The sequence below is a fragment of the Xiphophorus hellerii genome, chromosome 23, assembly GCF_003331165.1.
Source record: "Xiphophorus hellerii strain 12219 chromosome 23, Xiphophorus_hellerii-4.1, whole genome shotgun sequence".
Lineage (NCBI taxonomy): Eukaryota > Metazoa > Chordata > Actinopteri > Cyprinodontiformes > Poeciliidae > Xiphophorus > Xiphophorus hellerii.
In genome coordinates this window covers 8,541,828-8,556,881 of record NC_045694.1, presented here as the reverse complement: position 1 = coordinate 8,556,881, position 15,054 = coordinate 8,541,828, and the positions used below count along the sequence as shown (strand labels likewise).

Here is a 15,054-nt window from a genome sequence, read left to right as displayed (position 1 = left end):
GAAGTGAATGTGAGATGGAAAACTTTTGTTTGGTTCCAGGAAACCACTTTCCTCAACAAGTAAGAGACATAATTTATTTGAAACACTTTGTTTCCTGTAACAGATATGTAAACTTTATTTTAATATTTACAGCTTTAAAACCACAACATATACAAAGCCTTAGCAGTCAGTAGAAAATGTATTTTTTTCTTAAAAGGAAAAGCTGCAAAGTTTTAAACAGTTTCTACATTTGGGTTTGAATTTACATAGTTCAGTTCAACATTAAAATCAGCCCATTATTATCCCAAATTAGCACAACCAGCTGCGTTTTTCAAAAATACACATCAAGTTAACAAACTGGCATTTTAGCTTCACACTTCATGGTAACAATGAAACTTATTGGAGCTGACTTCATGATTCATGATAACAAAGCCTGAGCTTTCCAGTGGATTTAAAAGTCAAACCCACCCGGCCGGTTCTGCAGCTGGGCGTGAATCTTTAAGGTCAGTAGCGATCTGTGAATTTCCTCCCCAACCAGAACCAGCCCTCAGTCACAGCTGTTGAACAGCAGTCGTTTTGTTCTTGGCTCAGAAATTCTCCTTGTTGAAGTAAAATTTGGTTTTGCGAGGATCCACGTCTGAGTATTTCCCGCATTTCTTCTCCAGAACTTTCCCGAGTGCCTCGGGTCCGCACAGGAACGTTCCCACCACGGACCTGCAGACGACCAAAACCAAACGTCAGCGGCTGCAAATCTGTTCATTTGTTTTTCTGTTTAATACTCAAAAGTAATTTACTCCTTGTTATTTTTGGAGTTGAAGTCCAATGTGATTCTTATTTAAGATGCGCTCAGTATGACAATGCATTAAAAAAGGTACATTTCTGCCAAAAAACTCTGACATTTTCCTGATAAAACAAGAAATTCAAACTGCAGAATTAGGCAGGAAAAGCTGATATTGAGATTAATTTCAGAAATTCTCTAGAAAGAGTTTGAAAATATTTGATTTTCAAAAGTTGAGAATTTGCAAGAAAAAAAACTAAAATCTTAAGAATAATCTCAGAAGTTTTCTAGAAAAATCCATAAGATTTCTGAGTGCCACAAGTCAAAAACATTTTTAGAAAAATCTGAAATTTTGAGAATAATCTCTGAGATTTTTTATAAAAAACTTGAAACGGACATTTTATGATTACATTTTCTCCAAAGAACAAGAATATTTCTGAGTTTTTCAAGTTTTTTAATTTTGAAACTCAAATTTTTTTATTTTTTGGAGAAAATTCCCGAGATTTAATCTTAAAAGTTAGTTTGTTTCAAGCTAATTTTTAACCTTTCAAGCGCAGAACTTTTAAAGTTTTTTATAGAACATTTCTGGGATAAATCTCAGTATTTCTGAGTTCTTTGGCAGAAATTCATCTCTTTTTTTCCTCATCTAAAATGGCACTAATGTGCAGCACAGCAATAAAAATGTTTGTTTTTCCAAAAAGAGGACATGAAATAAAACGTCTGCTTTACGTTGGGTTCTCATTGCGGACTTGTTCGAACTCCTTGTCCCAGTTGGGTCGGCCGTAGTGAGTCTTCTGCTTGAGCCCGGTGACCACATCCGTTTCCTGATCCATGTTCACCATGATGTAATTCACCTGATGGGAGTAAAAGGAAAAAGAAAAAAAGTTTTACGGCGGCGTTCATGAGGAAATGATGACGGGTAATCTGGACTTTGGAGCGCTGACTCGTACATGGCTCTGGTCCCATCCGGTCAGAAACAGCTTGTAGGTGAGGAAATCCCCCATGCCTCTCTCCTCCATCTCATTCTCCTGCGCCTTCAGGAGGTCAGCGAACCACTCGAAGGCGTTGGTTTCCCGGCACAACCAGTAGAAATAGATCTGAGCCCAGTAAACACAGCAAGGTGTGTCAGAACTATGGCACCGCACAGAAACATCCGCAGACGGAAACACCTGTCTGCTTTAAATTCATCTCTAAAGCTGCATTATGTCACTTTTATGAAAAATGTTTTTTACATATTTGTTAAAACTGTCACCATGTTGTGAGACAGATAATGTAAAAAAAAATCAATCTCCTCCACCTAATCCCTGAGCTACTACTTCCATCTTAAGAAATGCCAAAAACAACCTATCAGAGCCAGGAGGAGGGTCTTAGCGCTGTCAATCAACTTCATGAACACGCTGCTAAATGAGCTAATGATGGAGAAACGACTTACTGTTACAGGAAAACCGCGTATCCACTATCATTGGCGGCTATTCTAGCTAGCATTAGCATTCACAACAGACTCTGTGGGTCAAAGCACTGATTGACAGCGCTAAGACCCGCCTCCTGGCTATGATTGGTTGTTTCTGGTTACCACTGGGAGAAGGCAGAGAGCTCGACTTATTCACAGTTTATCTGTTTCATGCCATACTATCACGACATGGTGGCTGCAGCTCTAAATGAAATAATGTCTAACATCTTTTTGCATTCATCCGTCCATCCAGGATTTTAAGATTGTTTTTTTTATTTTTTGCAATCAAACTCACTGATTTTGTGGAGCTACTTTACAGATATTAGCAAGAAATGTTTGCGCTGAAAACAGACAGTGAATGTGTTTTTCTTTGTTACTCCCCATATCGATTACAGATGATAATAAAAGTAGGAAGTACTGCCACCTGCAGGTGGGAGTTAGCGACACGTAAACTTGATGTTTTTGACCATTTTTGTGAAAAGTTGTAAATAAACTTACAATTACGCATTAGCATGAACCAGTGTGAGGACCTTTTGATTTTGTGTGAATTTTTGCAAAAAACTAGACTGACTGATTAATATAATTTAATTATAATCCGTAAGCACACAGCTTTTATCTTGAAGGGCCGGATTTGGCCCCCGGGCCTTGAGTTTGTCATCGTGATGAAACGTGAGCAGGTTCACCTTTCTGGTGCGCAGTTTGGGGTCGTTGTCTTTGAACTTGTACCAGATGGACTTGAGGATGGAGGCGAAGGGAGTGACGCCGATGCCGGCGCCGACCAGCATGCTGACCTCGTAGTCGAAGACGTCCTCGCTGGCCGTCCCGAAAGGGCCGTCCACGCCCATCCTGAAGACGGACAGCAGGTCGGTTGAGGACAAACAAACGTCACAACTTACAGCGAGTTTCACTGGGGATTTCAGGAGAAACACCAACACAGAGTAGAGAAGAAGAAATGTTGCATATTCAGCCCTCTTTACTCTGAGGCGTCGAAAGGAAAGCAAGAGCAATCATTTATTCAGACTTTAATCTCAGTAGTTGAACATTAACAGCATCATGAGAACAGAGAAACTCAGCAGGCAGGTCAGAAAGTCCCGTTTATTCTTGTTTTATTATGACTTTATTACGGTATGACTTTTTTCCAGTAATATGATTATTCTCATGATATGACATTCTTTTTTTGTCTTTATTCTTGTACAATTTTATTAGTGTTATAAGATTTTACTGTCAGATTATGGCTTTATTCTCAATATGCTGTGATGTTTTTATTATTTGGACTTTATTCTCGTAATTAAAAAAAACTTTTTTCATTACCGCCATACCATATGATGGCGGTAATTAATCAAAAATGTAACAAATCAAATTAATCAAAAATTTTGACTTCATTGTTGTATGACTATTCTGGTGTTATTACAATTTTATTATTACTTTTGACTTTAGTTACATAATATTCTAACTTTATCGTCATAGTTATATAAAACTGATTAGTTTTACCCTAATGCTCTGCCGTACTTTTATGTTTCATTAAAGCTTCTAAAAGTGTAAAAAAAAAAACTAATATACATATTTATTTTATTTTTCTAATTTTTTTTTAGGCAAGATGTTTACTGCCACCTTAGGCAGTTAAGAGGGAAACTAATAAATGTTTGATGGGAAAATAAAATCAAACATGCCTCACATCATTCACTTTTAATGTTTTTACAGCCTAAACTACTAACAACCAAAGCAAGATTCATAATTTCCCTCTAAATTCAATCTGTTAGATTTTTGATGGAAAACCTGACTGTTGTTCGTAATGTGAACACCTACTTGGGCCCCTGCGCTCCCTCCGGCAGCTTCTCCATGATGTCGATGAGTTTGTCCGTCCAGTCGCCGGCCGAGCGGATGTGGACGCTGAAGAAGTCCTCCTCGGGGGCAGAGGTCATGGTGAACGGGTGCCACTCCAGCTGCGAGATGGCCGGGCAGTTGAGGAAGACGTACTGGCCCACGTCCATTTTGAAGCCCTTTTTCACCAGCTGCAGCTCCAGCACTTTGGACGGCCGCATCACAATCTGCAAAAAAAAATAAAAAATTCTCAGTCAGAGCCGGCCCAGGGAATATGGGAGTTAAGCAGCTGCTAAGGGCCTCCACACCAGCAGGGGGCCCCCAAGATCAACACCACGCTAAGCTAGTGTGATAAAATATATTAAAATTTTAAATGACATCGAATAACGCGAATTACATGTTATTACACATCGATTAACTATTTCTGTTTTATTTTTATAGTTGTTACATAAATAATACACTGTAAAAACACAAAATCTTACCAAGAATATTTGTCTAGTTTCTAGTGCAAATATCTTACTACACATGAAATAAGACAAAACAAACTTACACGCAACTTTTCAGCAAGAAATATGAGCTTATGTTAAGCCAGTAATTCATTAACATTGATTTTAAAAAGTACCAGTTCTATGGAAGATTATTTCACAAAACATTTTCCTCATGTTGTTTGTTACATAATCTGTCAATAGAACAAGTACTTTTTAATCGATATTAAAGAATGTAAGTTAGTTTTATCTTATTTCAAGCGTACTAAGATATTTTCACTAGAAACTAGGCAAAAATACTAAGTAACATTTTGTGTTTTTGCAGTGTAGTTTAATATTTTCCTGCTATTGACTGTGGTCACTGTTGGGGAAAGATAATATATTAACTTGTCACCTTGTTTACTGTAAATGTAGTGTTTAATGTTCTTTTCAAATAGTTAAAATCATGTGCATACTTAAATACCATTCTGCATTTCAGAATCCAACAAATTTGTTGTTGTTTTTTTACTCTTGGAAGGTCAAAATCAATGGCAACAATAACACTGGTATGATGTAAGCTAATTACAAATTATGCTAATAAACATAGGAAAGATGAAGCATCTGGTGGTGACATGTTGGTATGGGAGGCCCCAAATGAAAATCTGTTCAGGGCCCCAAAAAGGCTTTGGCCGGCCCTGCTCTCACATCAGTCAGCAGCAAGAAAACACATGAAAATAATAATAAAACTGATGTTTTACCTTTCTGTACTGGACATTCTGCATGTAGCGAATGAAGCGCAGCAAACGCTCGCATAGATAAATAACCATTGGGCCGATGACGTACCGCCAAGTCTACGGAGAAAAAGGAAGAAATGATTACGTTCTTCCTACCGGGAGGAGAATCACACGAAGAAACTGAAGTGAGAAAACACAAACCTGAGCAGGCCCTCCTTCAAACTGAGGGATGGGACACTCAGGAATCTTTCCCCAATCCTCTGTGCGGTTGTGACAAAACAAGGGGTTGTGTTCTTCATACGAATCTTCATCCTGCCTCCTAACGATGTACCTGAAGATGAGACGCGCGGGTAAATGACAAGATAAACAACAACGCTGCAGGAGAAGAAGAACGTCAAAACAAACAAATTCTCTCCTACCCGATTCCATGAATGACGAGACCGGCGAAGAAGATGATGAAGAGGTGGTGTGTGTACCAGAAGACCTCGAAGTAGTTGCGCCTGATGACCTCCATGGAGGACGTGATGATGAGGATGAGCGCCAGAGTGATGATGACGCCGGTGAGGCCGGCGATGGACGTGAAGACGAAGTAGGTGGGGATTTGCTGCGGATCCTGAGGCAGAGCGAGAGAACAAGAGGAAATATCTTTAATCCTATTGGAGAATATTAGACCAACCTGATGCTTTTTGCTGAATTGAATGTAAAAGTACAGTTTATTATGTATGACAGCATATTAGGGTTAGGGTAAGAAAATAATGGAGTACATTTTTGTCACAAAACTCAGAAATTTTCTATAAAAGAGACGAGGACATTACTAAAAAAAATAGAAAACATCTGAATTTGGAAAGCTGAAAATTTTCTAGAAGGAATTCAGAAATTTTGAGATTAATCTCAGAAATAAAAAAATAAATAAAATAAAAAAAAGTTTCTGATTTTGAACATTTTCTAGAAGAAACTGATATTTTGAGATTAATCTCAGAAATAAAAAAAAGTTTCTGATTTTGAACATTTTCTAGAAGAAACTGATATTTTGAGATTAATCTCAGAAATAAAAAAAAGTTTCTGATTTTGAACATTTTCTAGAAGAAACTGATATTTTGAGATTAATCTCAGAATTGTTTGAAAAAAATGAAGAATAGAAATTTCTGGGTTTCAGATTTTTAACTTTTCAAACTCAGAAATGTCCGTGTTTTTTTCTAGACATTTTATGAGATCAATCTCAAAATTTCTGAAATTTTGGAGCAAATTTTCAAACTCAGAAATGTAGATGTTTTTTCTAGAAAATTTCTGAGATATGAAGAAAACAAAGATATCCTCCTTTGTGATGGCAGAATCTGGTCTATTTGCTGTGGTACATAATCAAAAACACATTTAAGTTGGTGCTTCCTGTTTGAAAAGTGATTTTTCTTCTATCCTAAACGCCACATTGATTGCATCGGTACAGATTTTATTTAATTTATCGGGAAACGTGGCATACTTTTATTTATTTGCATTGGAAATGTAAACATGGCAGGCTTCAGTGCAGGACTTACGATGTCGTTTTTGCGGATGGGGTTCAGGTAGGTGGTTTTGTGGTCTGAATCGTCTGACTCGTGTGAATCGTGTGAATCGTGTGAATCATCTGTGTCCTCCAGGTTGGACAGAGCGGTGCTGAGGTTGTCGTAAACTCCCTGTCTGCTGTTGTTCAGCCACTCCACGTTCAGCAAGTGGGCGACCGTATGAACGGCTGCGAGAGAAAACAGGAGAGAGGTCACCGCTTTGTTTCTGGCTCTGGATCTGCAGTCTGCAGAACCACCTGCGCTCAGGAAGGATCCTAATGCTGATGAACTGCAGGTTAAACATGAACCAACAAAAAACCCAGAGGTATTTAAAATATTCTGTCCTTTTGACAAGGGACAACAAATCTCTACAGGATTTTAAGCCCTTTTTATCTGCATTATTGTAAAATTGCAAATAAATTATCCAGAAATTAAGACATTATTACTGGTCCAAGGATTTTACTTTGTCATTAGGGCTGAAACTTTCTCTGACTTTCTTTTAACTGTTTTTAAAAAATGTACTCATTCTATTTTGTCTGAAATCCGAAAATACAAACACAACTGTGATTATTTAATTTGAAAAACAAGTAACTTTTTATAGCATCTTCAATTTTGAAGGATCAAATTTAGGTTCAAAATTTAGTTAGCACATAGCTAACCTCTGAACAAAAATGACAGATAGCAGGAAACATGTTTAAAAAAGAGAAACAACCACAAAGAACCATTGTTTCCACTTCTATTTCCTCATATGCTTACAGGAGAAAATCAGACAGATATACATCTTGAAGCATAATTGCTCCAACATAAACACATTAAGGAATTTCATTGTTATAACAGATTTAAAATGTCAAACTAATTGTCAAAGAAATTGAGGTAAATAAATGTAAGGACCCTGTCAGAGTTGTGGGATTGGTTTAGAAATGGATGCATGAGTTCACCTGTCATCAAGGCGATCATGTACGCCACCAGCTTGTGGAAAGTCAAGTTTTTGTCCAGTTGTTTCCTCATTGTTCTGCTGCAGCGCTGAAAGAGTAACGTGGAGGGAAGCCAGGGTTAGAAACATGTTTATTTTCGTTACTCTCCGTAAAACCAGAAAGTTGCCCAACATCGGCCTCGTAATGCCACCGTTAGGAGTGGTGTTACAGTTCATTGTTCCATTTAAACCTTATCAATACTCCCTTTGTTAGGACTATGCGTGACGCTGTGTTGAAGTGGCCTACTTTATATATATCCCACTGAGAGCCATTCGAGTACAAATTAATTAAATATTGCTAGCTAGTAATATCCGACGTTTGGTGAACTTTCTCTCGTCATTTATCTACTCATCTGCATTTAATGTTTACCGGTCATTAACACGCATCTCATTTACTAATGTCGCTAATTTGGTAGAATAACAAATTTTATCGCGCTGTGTTAGACGGTTATAGTACGATGACTGGCGACATGCTAGCTTAGGCTAAAACAGCCAGGTGAATGCGGGTAACCATGGCAACCAGTGAGCATTTAACGGCCAGCTCTTTCTGTAGGCAAGTTGCGCGCGCATCCTCTGTGTTCCCATGCAGTTATATCTGCGCACAAAAATGTCTTCCCACTGTTATGCAGATAACTTCCCATTCTTTTTGTCTCTTGATTAGCGCGGTTCGCCCTTTTTTTAGACAGTAAAACAGTAAAAAAAAAAAAAATCACCAAAACACTGAATGTGTTTTATTTGACGGCAGCACAATAGTGGTTCCGCACAAATGTTCGCAAACCTTTGTCTCTGTTCTGTTAATGTCGATAAAACACCATTTTGCTATTGCAGTGTTTCCATTAAATGTAAAATGAATTCAAAATCACACACGAATAAACTTGATCGTGTGAAAAATCATGGCTGCAACGGATGTAAACAGTTACATTTGTATTTTTATAATTCACCCATGGCACTAAGCTTGTCACCACAACAAATTTTGCTGGACGATAAATCGTCCCAGAAGTTATTGTGATAAATGATAATATTCTTATTTTGAGACCATTTTCAAGTAATATAATGCAAGAACACATTCTCAAAGATTAATAAACTTTAAATTCTAATTAATATTTAACACTGGAACTGAAAGACATTATAAATATCGAAAATAAATAAACAAACAACAATTAAAATTAATTATAACGTCTCTGTAAACAAAATTGTCCTTCAAAAAAGGGCTAAGCAGCAGGCTGAAGACTTTTATCATTCAGTTTTTGGTAGAAATAGAGAAAAGGTAAAACAATAAATCATGCAAATGAAAATTACTGAGCTTGTTTTAATTTATCATGTGATTAATTGATTTATTGCTTATTGCAACAGGTCTAATTGTCACCACAGATGTCAGGTTTTAGGTTAAATAAAACTGTCAGAAACCTGCTTCATCAGAAGTTTAATTTTAATGAAACAAATTTACTTTGTAGTCAAATCCAGCTTTCAAATCTTTTTTAATCCCACTTCCTGTACATTTAAAAAAAAAAAATTAGAATTTTAAAGCTCTTAATGGCCTTTCCCCACCTTATTTAACTGAACCTTTAAGTTTTTACTTTTAAAGTTTTAAGTTTTCCTGCACATTAAATCAACTTTTATTACATTTTCCAAGGACAAAGCTGACATATTCACCAGATTTAATCTACTAGAGTCTTTGTCAGTAAATGTGGCTTGTGGTGTGAAATTAGGCCTGAAAAACATCGTCCTACCACGAAGGATCCTCGGAGCAGAGACAGCAGGTTCCTGCACACTGGCAGCAGGATCAGCATGCAGTTAAAGTTCAGGACGGCTGCAGGAGCTCTGGCCCAGGCCAAGGCAGACTGCAGGAGGGAAAAATGCAGTTACCTCAAATTATTCCTCAATTTAATGTGGATTATTGATGATGAAAACACCAAATTCAGATCCACACACAGTTTGAGCATTCATTAATCCATTAAAAATTGGCTCACGTTTTCAAAGAGAGAGCGATCTAAATGCTGTTTTTGTTACAATGAATTGACCTATGTTTTATTGAGATTGTTTTTAATAAGTTTCAAAAGTAAAAAAAAAAAAAAGTAAATTTGTTTTCTAGAAGTTTGTTTTAGATTAATCTAAAAATTCTGAGTTTTTTTGCGGAAATGAATTCCATCTACAATGGCCTTAGTACGTAAGTTTATTTCCGAAAAGTAAAAGATAAAATGTTTCAGTCCTGCGAATCCTTCTGACTTGTGACAAAAAGTTTGTACACCCCTCGTCTATAGCCAGGCTCTTTTTAACCATCCCTCCAAATCTCAGGTATTTCCCCCTGATTCTGCTTCTTTGGATCAGAATTGGCTTCAAAAATCCGAAGTATGCGAGGAGTTTCTGCAGCTCTGACGAGCATCACAGCTTCGGTCGTGTTCACTACTCACCCCCAGCAAGTGGCGGGTGTAGTAAAACTTTTCTCCGTGCTCATAGGTGAAGTAAAACCAGACAAAGATGAAGATGTTCAGGCCCATCCAGACGGACTGCAAAAAACAAAGTGTTCGTTAAAACGGATCTCTTTCAGAAAGGATGCAAACTGCCCTTACGCGCAAAATCAGTGCGTAAAACTCCGCTAAAAGGTCTAATAAATCCTCAAATGAAGTTTGGATAAGGACTCACTATTATGATGGCTGAAAACCAATTGTTGACAAACCAGTTCCCCATGATGAAGGCTTCTTCTCGGCTCTCTGTGGCTCCTCATCCTCAGCCCGCTGGTTTTATAGCTCCCACCTGCAGGGACTCCTCCCTCCATCACACCCAGATGCACAGGGAAGCAAATCCTCCTCCGCAGCAGGTGAAATTACGCTGGTCAGGAAGTTCCGAGGAGGCTTGAAGAATCACATTCCTGTGTGGCTGCAGCGTTGGGCTGAATTAACCTTTACTGGACTGAGGGAGGAATGAGGAAACAAGCACCGACTCCATCCAGGAAACCTCACTCTGCTGCGGTGACGCAATGAAGTTTTATTAGCGCAACCTGAGTAACTTTTATTGTTGTGCGTCTTCATTTGTTGAAATATAAGAAAGGTTAAGTAATTCAGTTAAAACTGTGAAGCTTCTGAAGAAGTAAACTTTCCAATATGGGAAGTTTAGTGGAAGGAAAGAGTGTGGTATAAAAAAGAGGGGATTGTGATTTCAGGATGCGGTGCAATTTTCCACATTCCTTCTAGTCACTTCCGAACGGTAAACTAAGGCCATACATTTACGCAAAAAAAAAAAAAAAAAAAAATTCTTTAGAAATTTTGAGATTAAACTCAGAAAATATCTAGAAAAAAAACAAAGAAATTTCTGAGCTCCAAAGGTCAAAAATGTGCTTGAAAAAAAAACTCAGTAATTCTGAGATCTCAAAATTCCCCAAAAGTTTTGTTTAGCGGAAATTTACCCCTCATTTATTTTTTTTAAAAACGTACCAGAAACAACTTCTGTTTCCATATAATTTATTTTATTGCTCCAGAAATGAAAATCCCATATCTGGAGACAGAGGACAACAAAGTCCGGACTGTATCCAAGCTGCATACCGGGAAATGCACGTCCTGCTTCCCTCTGCTGATAAACTTTATGGAGAGGCTGATTTTATTCTCCAGCGGGTTTTCTACCTGCATCAAACAACTGCTTCAACAAACTTACCTCCATAAACCCCAATTTATGAAAACATGGCGTGTCCAAAAATGACAAACATCAGACCCATTTCATTTAAGACTCTTATCACGAAAGAAACTAAGAGTCTTAGCCCCATAGTATTGAGCTCATGTAGCATATTTTGGGTTAGCAACACAGTGAGCCAGTGGCGAAGACGAACGTTGTCAAGCCAACTGGCGATACATCTGTACTTAAACTACCGGAATGACAGACCCAGAAAACTAGCTGGGTCTAGCTAGTTTTTTGGGTCTAGCTAATTTTTCCTCCTGTTTCCACGGCAGCAACCAGAAACAATGGTTACTGGGAAGTAGCTGCTAACATACCCTTGTTAGCTAACTGCTAATATACCTGTGCTAGCTAGCAACACAGATATGAATATTTATATCTATGGCTGGCAACAGTATATTAGCAGCTAGTTAGCGGTAGCCTCAACCGCCGGGAGTAACAGAAAGCAATGCAGAAGCGACTCAAACGTTTCACTGACAAAAAAATATATATCACAAGACAAAAAGACTACATAAACAAAACTTGGCTATTATATCTTTAATGTGATGTTTTATGTGACGTCTTTTCAGCATCTTGGTCAGTTTTGCAGTTTTGAAAGTGCTTATAAATGTAGTTGGCTTGGCTAAATAGTCCTGCCACCACAAAATTGAAGCCCTGCGATTAAATATATAAGGCCAACATTACTTTTTTTTATTTTTATGAATTTAAGACATCTAAAGGACATAATTTTAGGCACATGAATTTAAGACTTTTTAAGGATGCGTGGACACCCTCATTAAAGAAACTGGCTTCCTTAACACCGCAGGAGAGCCACAGAATGCTGTGTTGCAGTAATGCAACGTTTAATGAAAAAGGAGCCCTGAAAAAAAGTGCATAAACTGTACATTATATGTACATATTTTAAATAAGTTGCCATTTCTGTAGTAAAAATGCTGTTTTTTTTAAATTTTGTTCATTTTTGTACTTTTTCCTTCCAATTGACTTTCTATAACTATGCTTAGAAATAGATTTAAAAACAATCAGCTCCTTTAGCATTTCTTGTATTTGCTTAATGTTTAAATCTATTTTATGATCCTTGTTTGATGCCGTTTTAATTGATTTATTGTAGCATTTTGAGATTTCTATAAATGTAAAGGGCGTTTAAATAAGATTTATTATTAGCAGCAATCATTTGTCTTTCTCTCCATGTGGAGATTTTCAGCATCCAACACGATGGTATCGACTAACATTACATGCCTGTAATACCTTTTTAGCATTAAAAATTATGCTATTTTTATTACGTTAAATGCACCTGCAAGTAAGAAAAAAACTTCTTTTTTTTCCACTTTATTTAATGTTCAAGTAGTAGTAGTCAAGGCACTGAATGACAAACTAGACAACTTAAAAAAATAAAAACATGCACAGTACCAAAGCATAATTACAAGCTCATTTAGTGTCCATTTCTTAATTTTACACAATGATTAGGTTAATTCTTGATAACGTCTTAGCTACAGAGGCCACACACAAATATTCAACATCCTTTTAGTTTCTCAGCAGAACATTGTGTCCAACATTTTGTGTTCCCCCCCCCCCCCATTTAAAGGCAGTGAGCTGTGAAGAACAGACAGCAGCCGAGAGGAAACCAGTCAAAGCTTTGTAACATTTTCTGACATCCTGCGTTCAAGTCTGATCAGTGCAGATGCAAGACGTGTGCAAACGGGGGAGCTTTGAAACCCTGAGAGGAGGTAAACTGAAACTGTCCTGGGTCAGTGTTTCAGCCATTTCACTCACACACACACACACCCACACCCACCCACACACCCACACCCACACACACATACACACACCTGGCTCAGTGCTGCGCTTTCATCACCTGCTTTTGAGCATCGCCGCATATCTCCAAGTGTGACATTCTTTGGTGGCGTAATCATGATCTAGGAAAGTTCATACACTGCAAAAACACAAAATCTTACCAATTATTTTTGGTTCTTTTTCTACTGCAAATGTCTTATAACACATGAAATAAAATAAAACTAAATTACAAGAAACTTTTCAGCAAGATTTAGTAGATTGTTTTAAGTAAATACTTTTTAAAATATTGATGAAAAGCAGATTATTTCACTGATAACATGATAAAGTTGTCTTAGTGAAATAATCTGACAGGGGAACTAGCTTTTTATCATCAATATTAAGGAATTATTTACTCAAAAAAAAAATCCCATTTCTTGCTTAAAACTTTCTTGTAAGTTAGTTTAGTCTTATTTCAAGTGATTTAAGATATTTGCACTAGAAGCTGAACCAAAAATACGTGGTAAGATTTGATGTTTTTGCAGTGTAGCCTCTAGTGAAAATATTTTAGTACATTTAAAATAAGATAAAGCTAAATTAGAAGTAACCTTTCAGCAATAGGAGCTTGGTTTAAGCAAATAAATTCTTAATATTGATGAAAATTATTATGAAATATGAAAAATGTAAGTCAAAAAAATTGGAACCAGTACTTTAAAAAAAAAAACAACGTTAAGGAATTGACTTAAATAAAAGTCCTTAGTTTAAGTAAACAAATGTATGTCTTATATCATAAGTAATATATTTTTGGTAAACAAAAGTGTTTTTCTTTTACTAACCATGTTATTTATTAAATTTTGTTGTGTTTTACTGTCATAGTGAAGTGGGGTCAGAAATCTCCAGTGACTTTTTACTCTAAAACAAACTTTGTCTCAGAAATTATCATCAACAAGTTTGGACAGGATTCACTTAAAAGAAGCTCCTATGTGTTGCCGAAAAGTAACTTGTAAGATAGTTTTGTTTCATTTCAAGTGTACTGCAGAATATGCACTAGAAAATAGACCAAATAAGCTTGGTATGATTTTGGTTTTGCAAGGCTGAACTTCAATATTATTCAATTATTTCTAATTCTCTCATAATTCAATATCTTAAAAAATGCAACATAATTTTGAATTGGCGTTAGAAAACATTATCTTGTAGAGGTTGAGTTCTTAAATATTAGTTAAATGTAAGATGTTGTGTTTTTGCAGTGCAGGGCAGAAACAAGCCTTGTAGTTGCAGAAAATTGTTTTGTTACACCTTTTCATGAATATTAAGGATTTATTTACGAAAGACAAACTCTTAAATCTCTCTGTAAATTTACAAGCAAGCCAGTTTTGTCTTATTTTTTAGTGTACTAAGAATATTTGCACTAGAAAATAGACCAAAAGTACTTGATAAGATTTTGTGTTTTTGCAGTGTAGCTTCAAGTGCAAATATTTTAGTCAACTCAAAATAAGACAAAACTAAATTTCAGCAAGAAATAGGAGTTTGTTTTAAGTCAATAGTTCTTTAATATTGATGAAAACGTTCCAGTTTCACTGGCAGATTATTTTACTTATAAATTATATAAAAGAAATCATAAATGAAAATAATCTGCCACTGGAACCAGTAATTTTTTCATCAATATTAAGGATTTATTTACTTAAAACAAACTCCAGTATCTTGCTGGAAAGTTACTTTTCAGTTAGTTTTGTTTTATTTCAGGTGTACTAAGATATTTGCATTAGAAACTTGACCAAAAATACTTGGTATGATTTTGCTTTAACAGTGAACAAACCTGTTTACAAGAAGCGTGGCTGAATTTCAACAATAATCTTCAATAATTCAACATCTAAAAAATGCAAC

The 15,054-nt window shown here is 36.5% G+C and overlaps 1 protein-coding gene across 1 annotated transcript; it reads right to left on the bottom strand.

Annotated features, from left to right (window-relative positions):
- Nucleotides 1-90: 90 nt before the first annotated feature.
- nox1 (NADPH oxidase 1) lies at nt 91-10,638 on the bottom strand. The gene is made up of 13 exons (XM_032555091.1): nt 10,381-10,638; nt 10,149-10,244; nt 9,468-9,578; nt 7,703-7,787; nt 6,759-6,952; nt 5,646-5,839; nt 5,428-5,557; nt 5,251-5,343; nt 4,014-4,255; nt 2,891-3,053; nt 1,708-1,854; nt 1,487-1,611; nt 91-693 (listed from the first exon to the last, which is right to left on the bottom strand). The coding sequence occupies exons 1-13, from the start codon at nt 10,423-10,425 to the stop codon at nt 567-569; spliced, it is 1,752 nt and encodes a 583-aa protein (XP_032410982.1). The 5' UTR covers nt 10,426-10,638; the 3' UTR covers nt 91-566.
- Nucleotides 10,639-15,054: the final 4,416 nt, after the last annotated feature.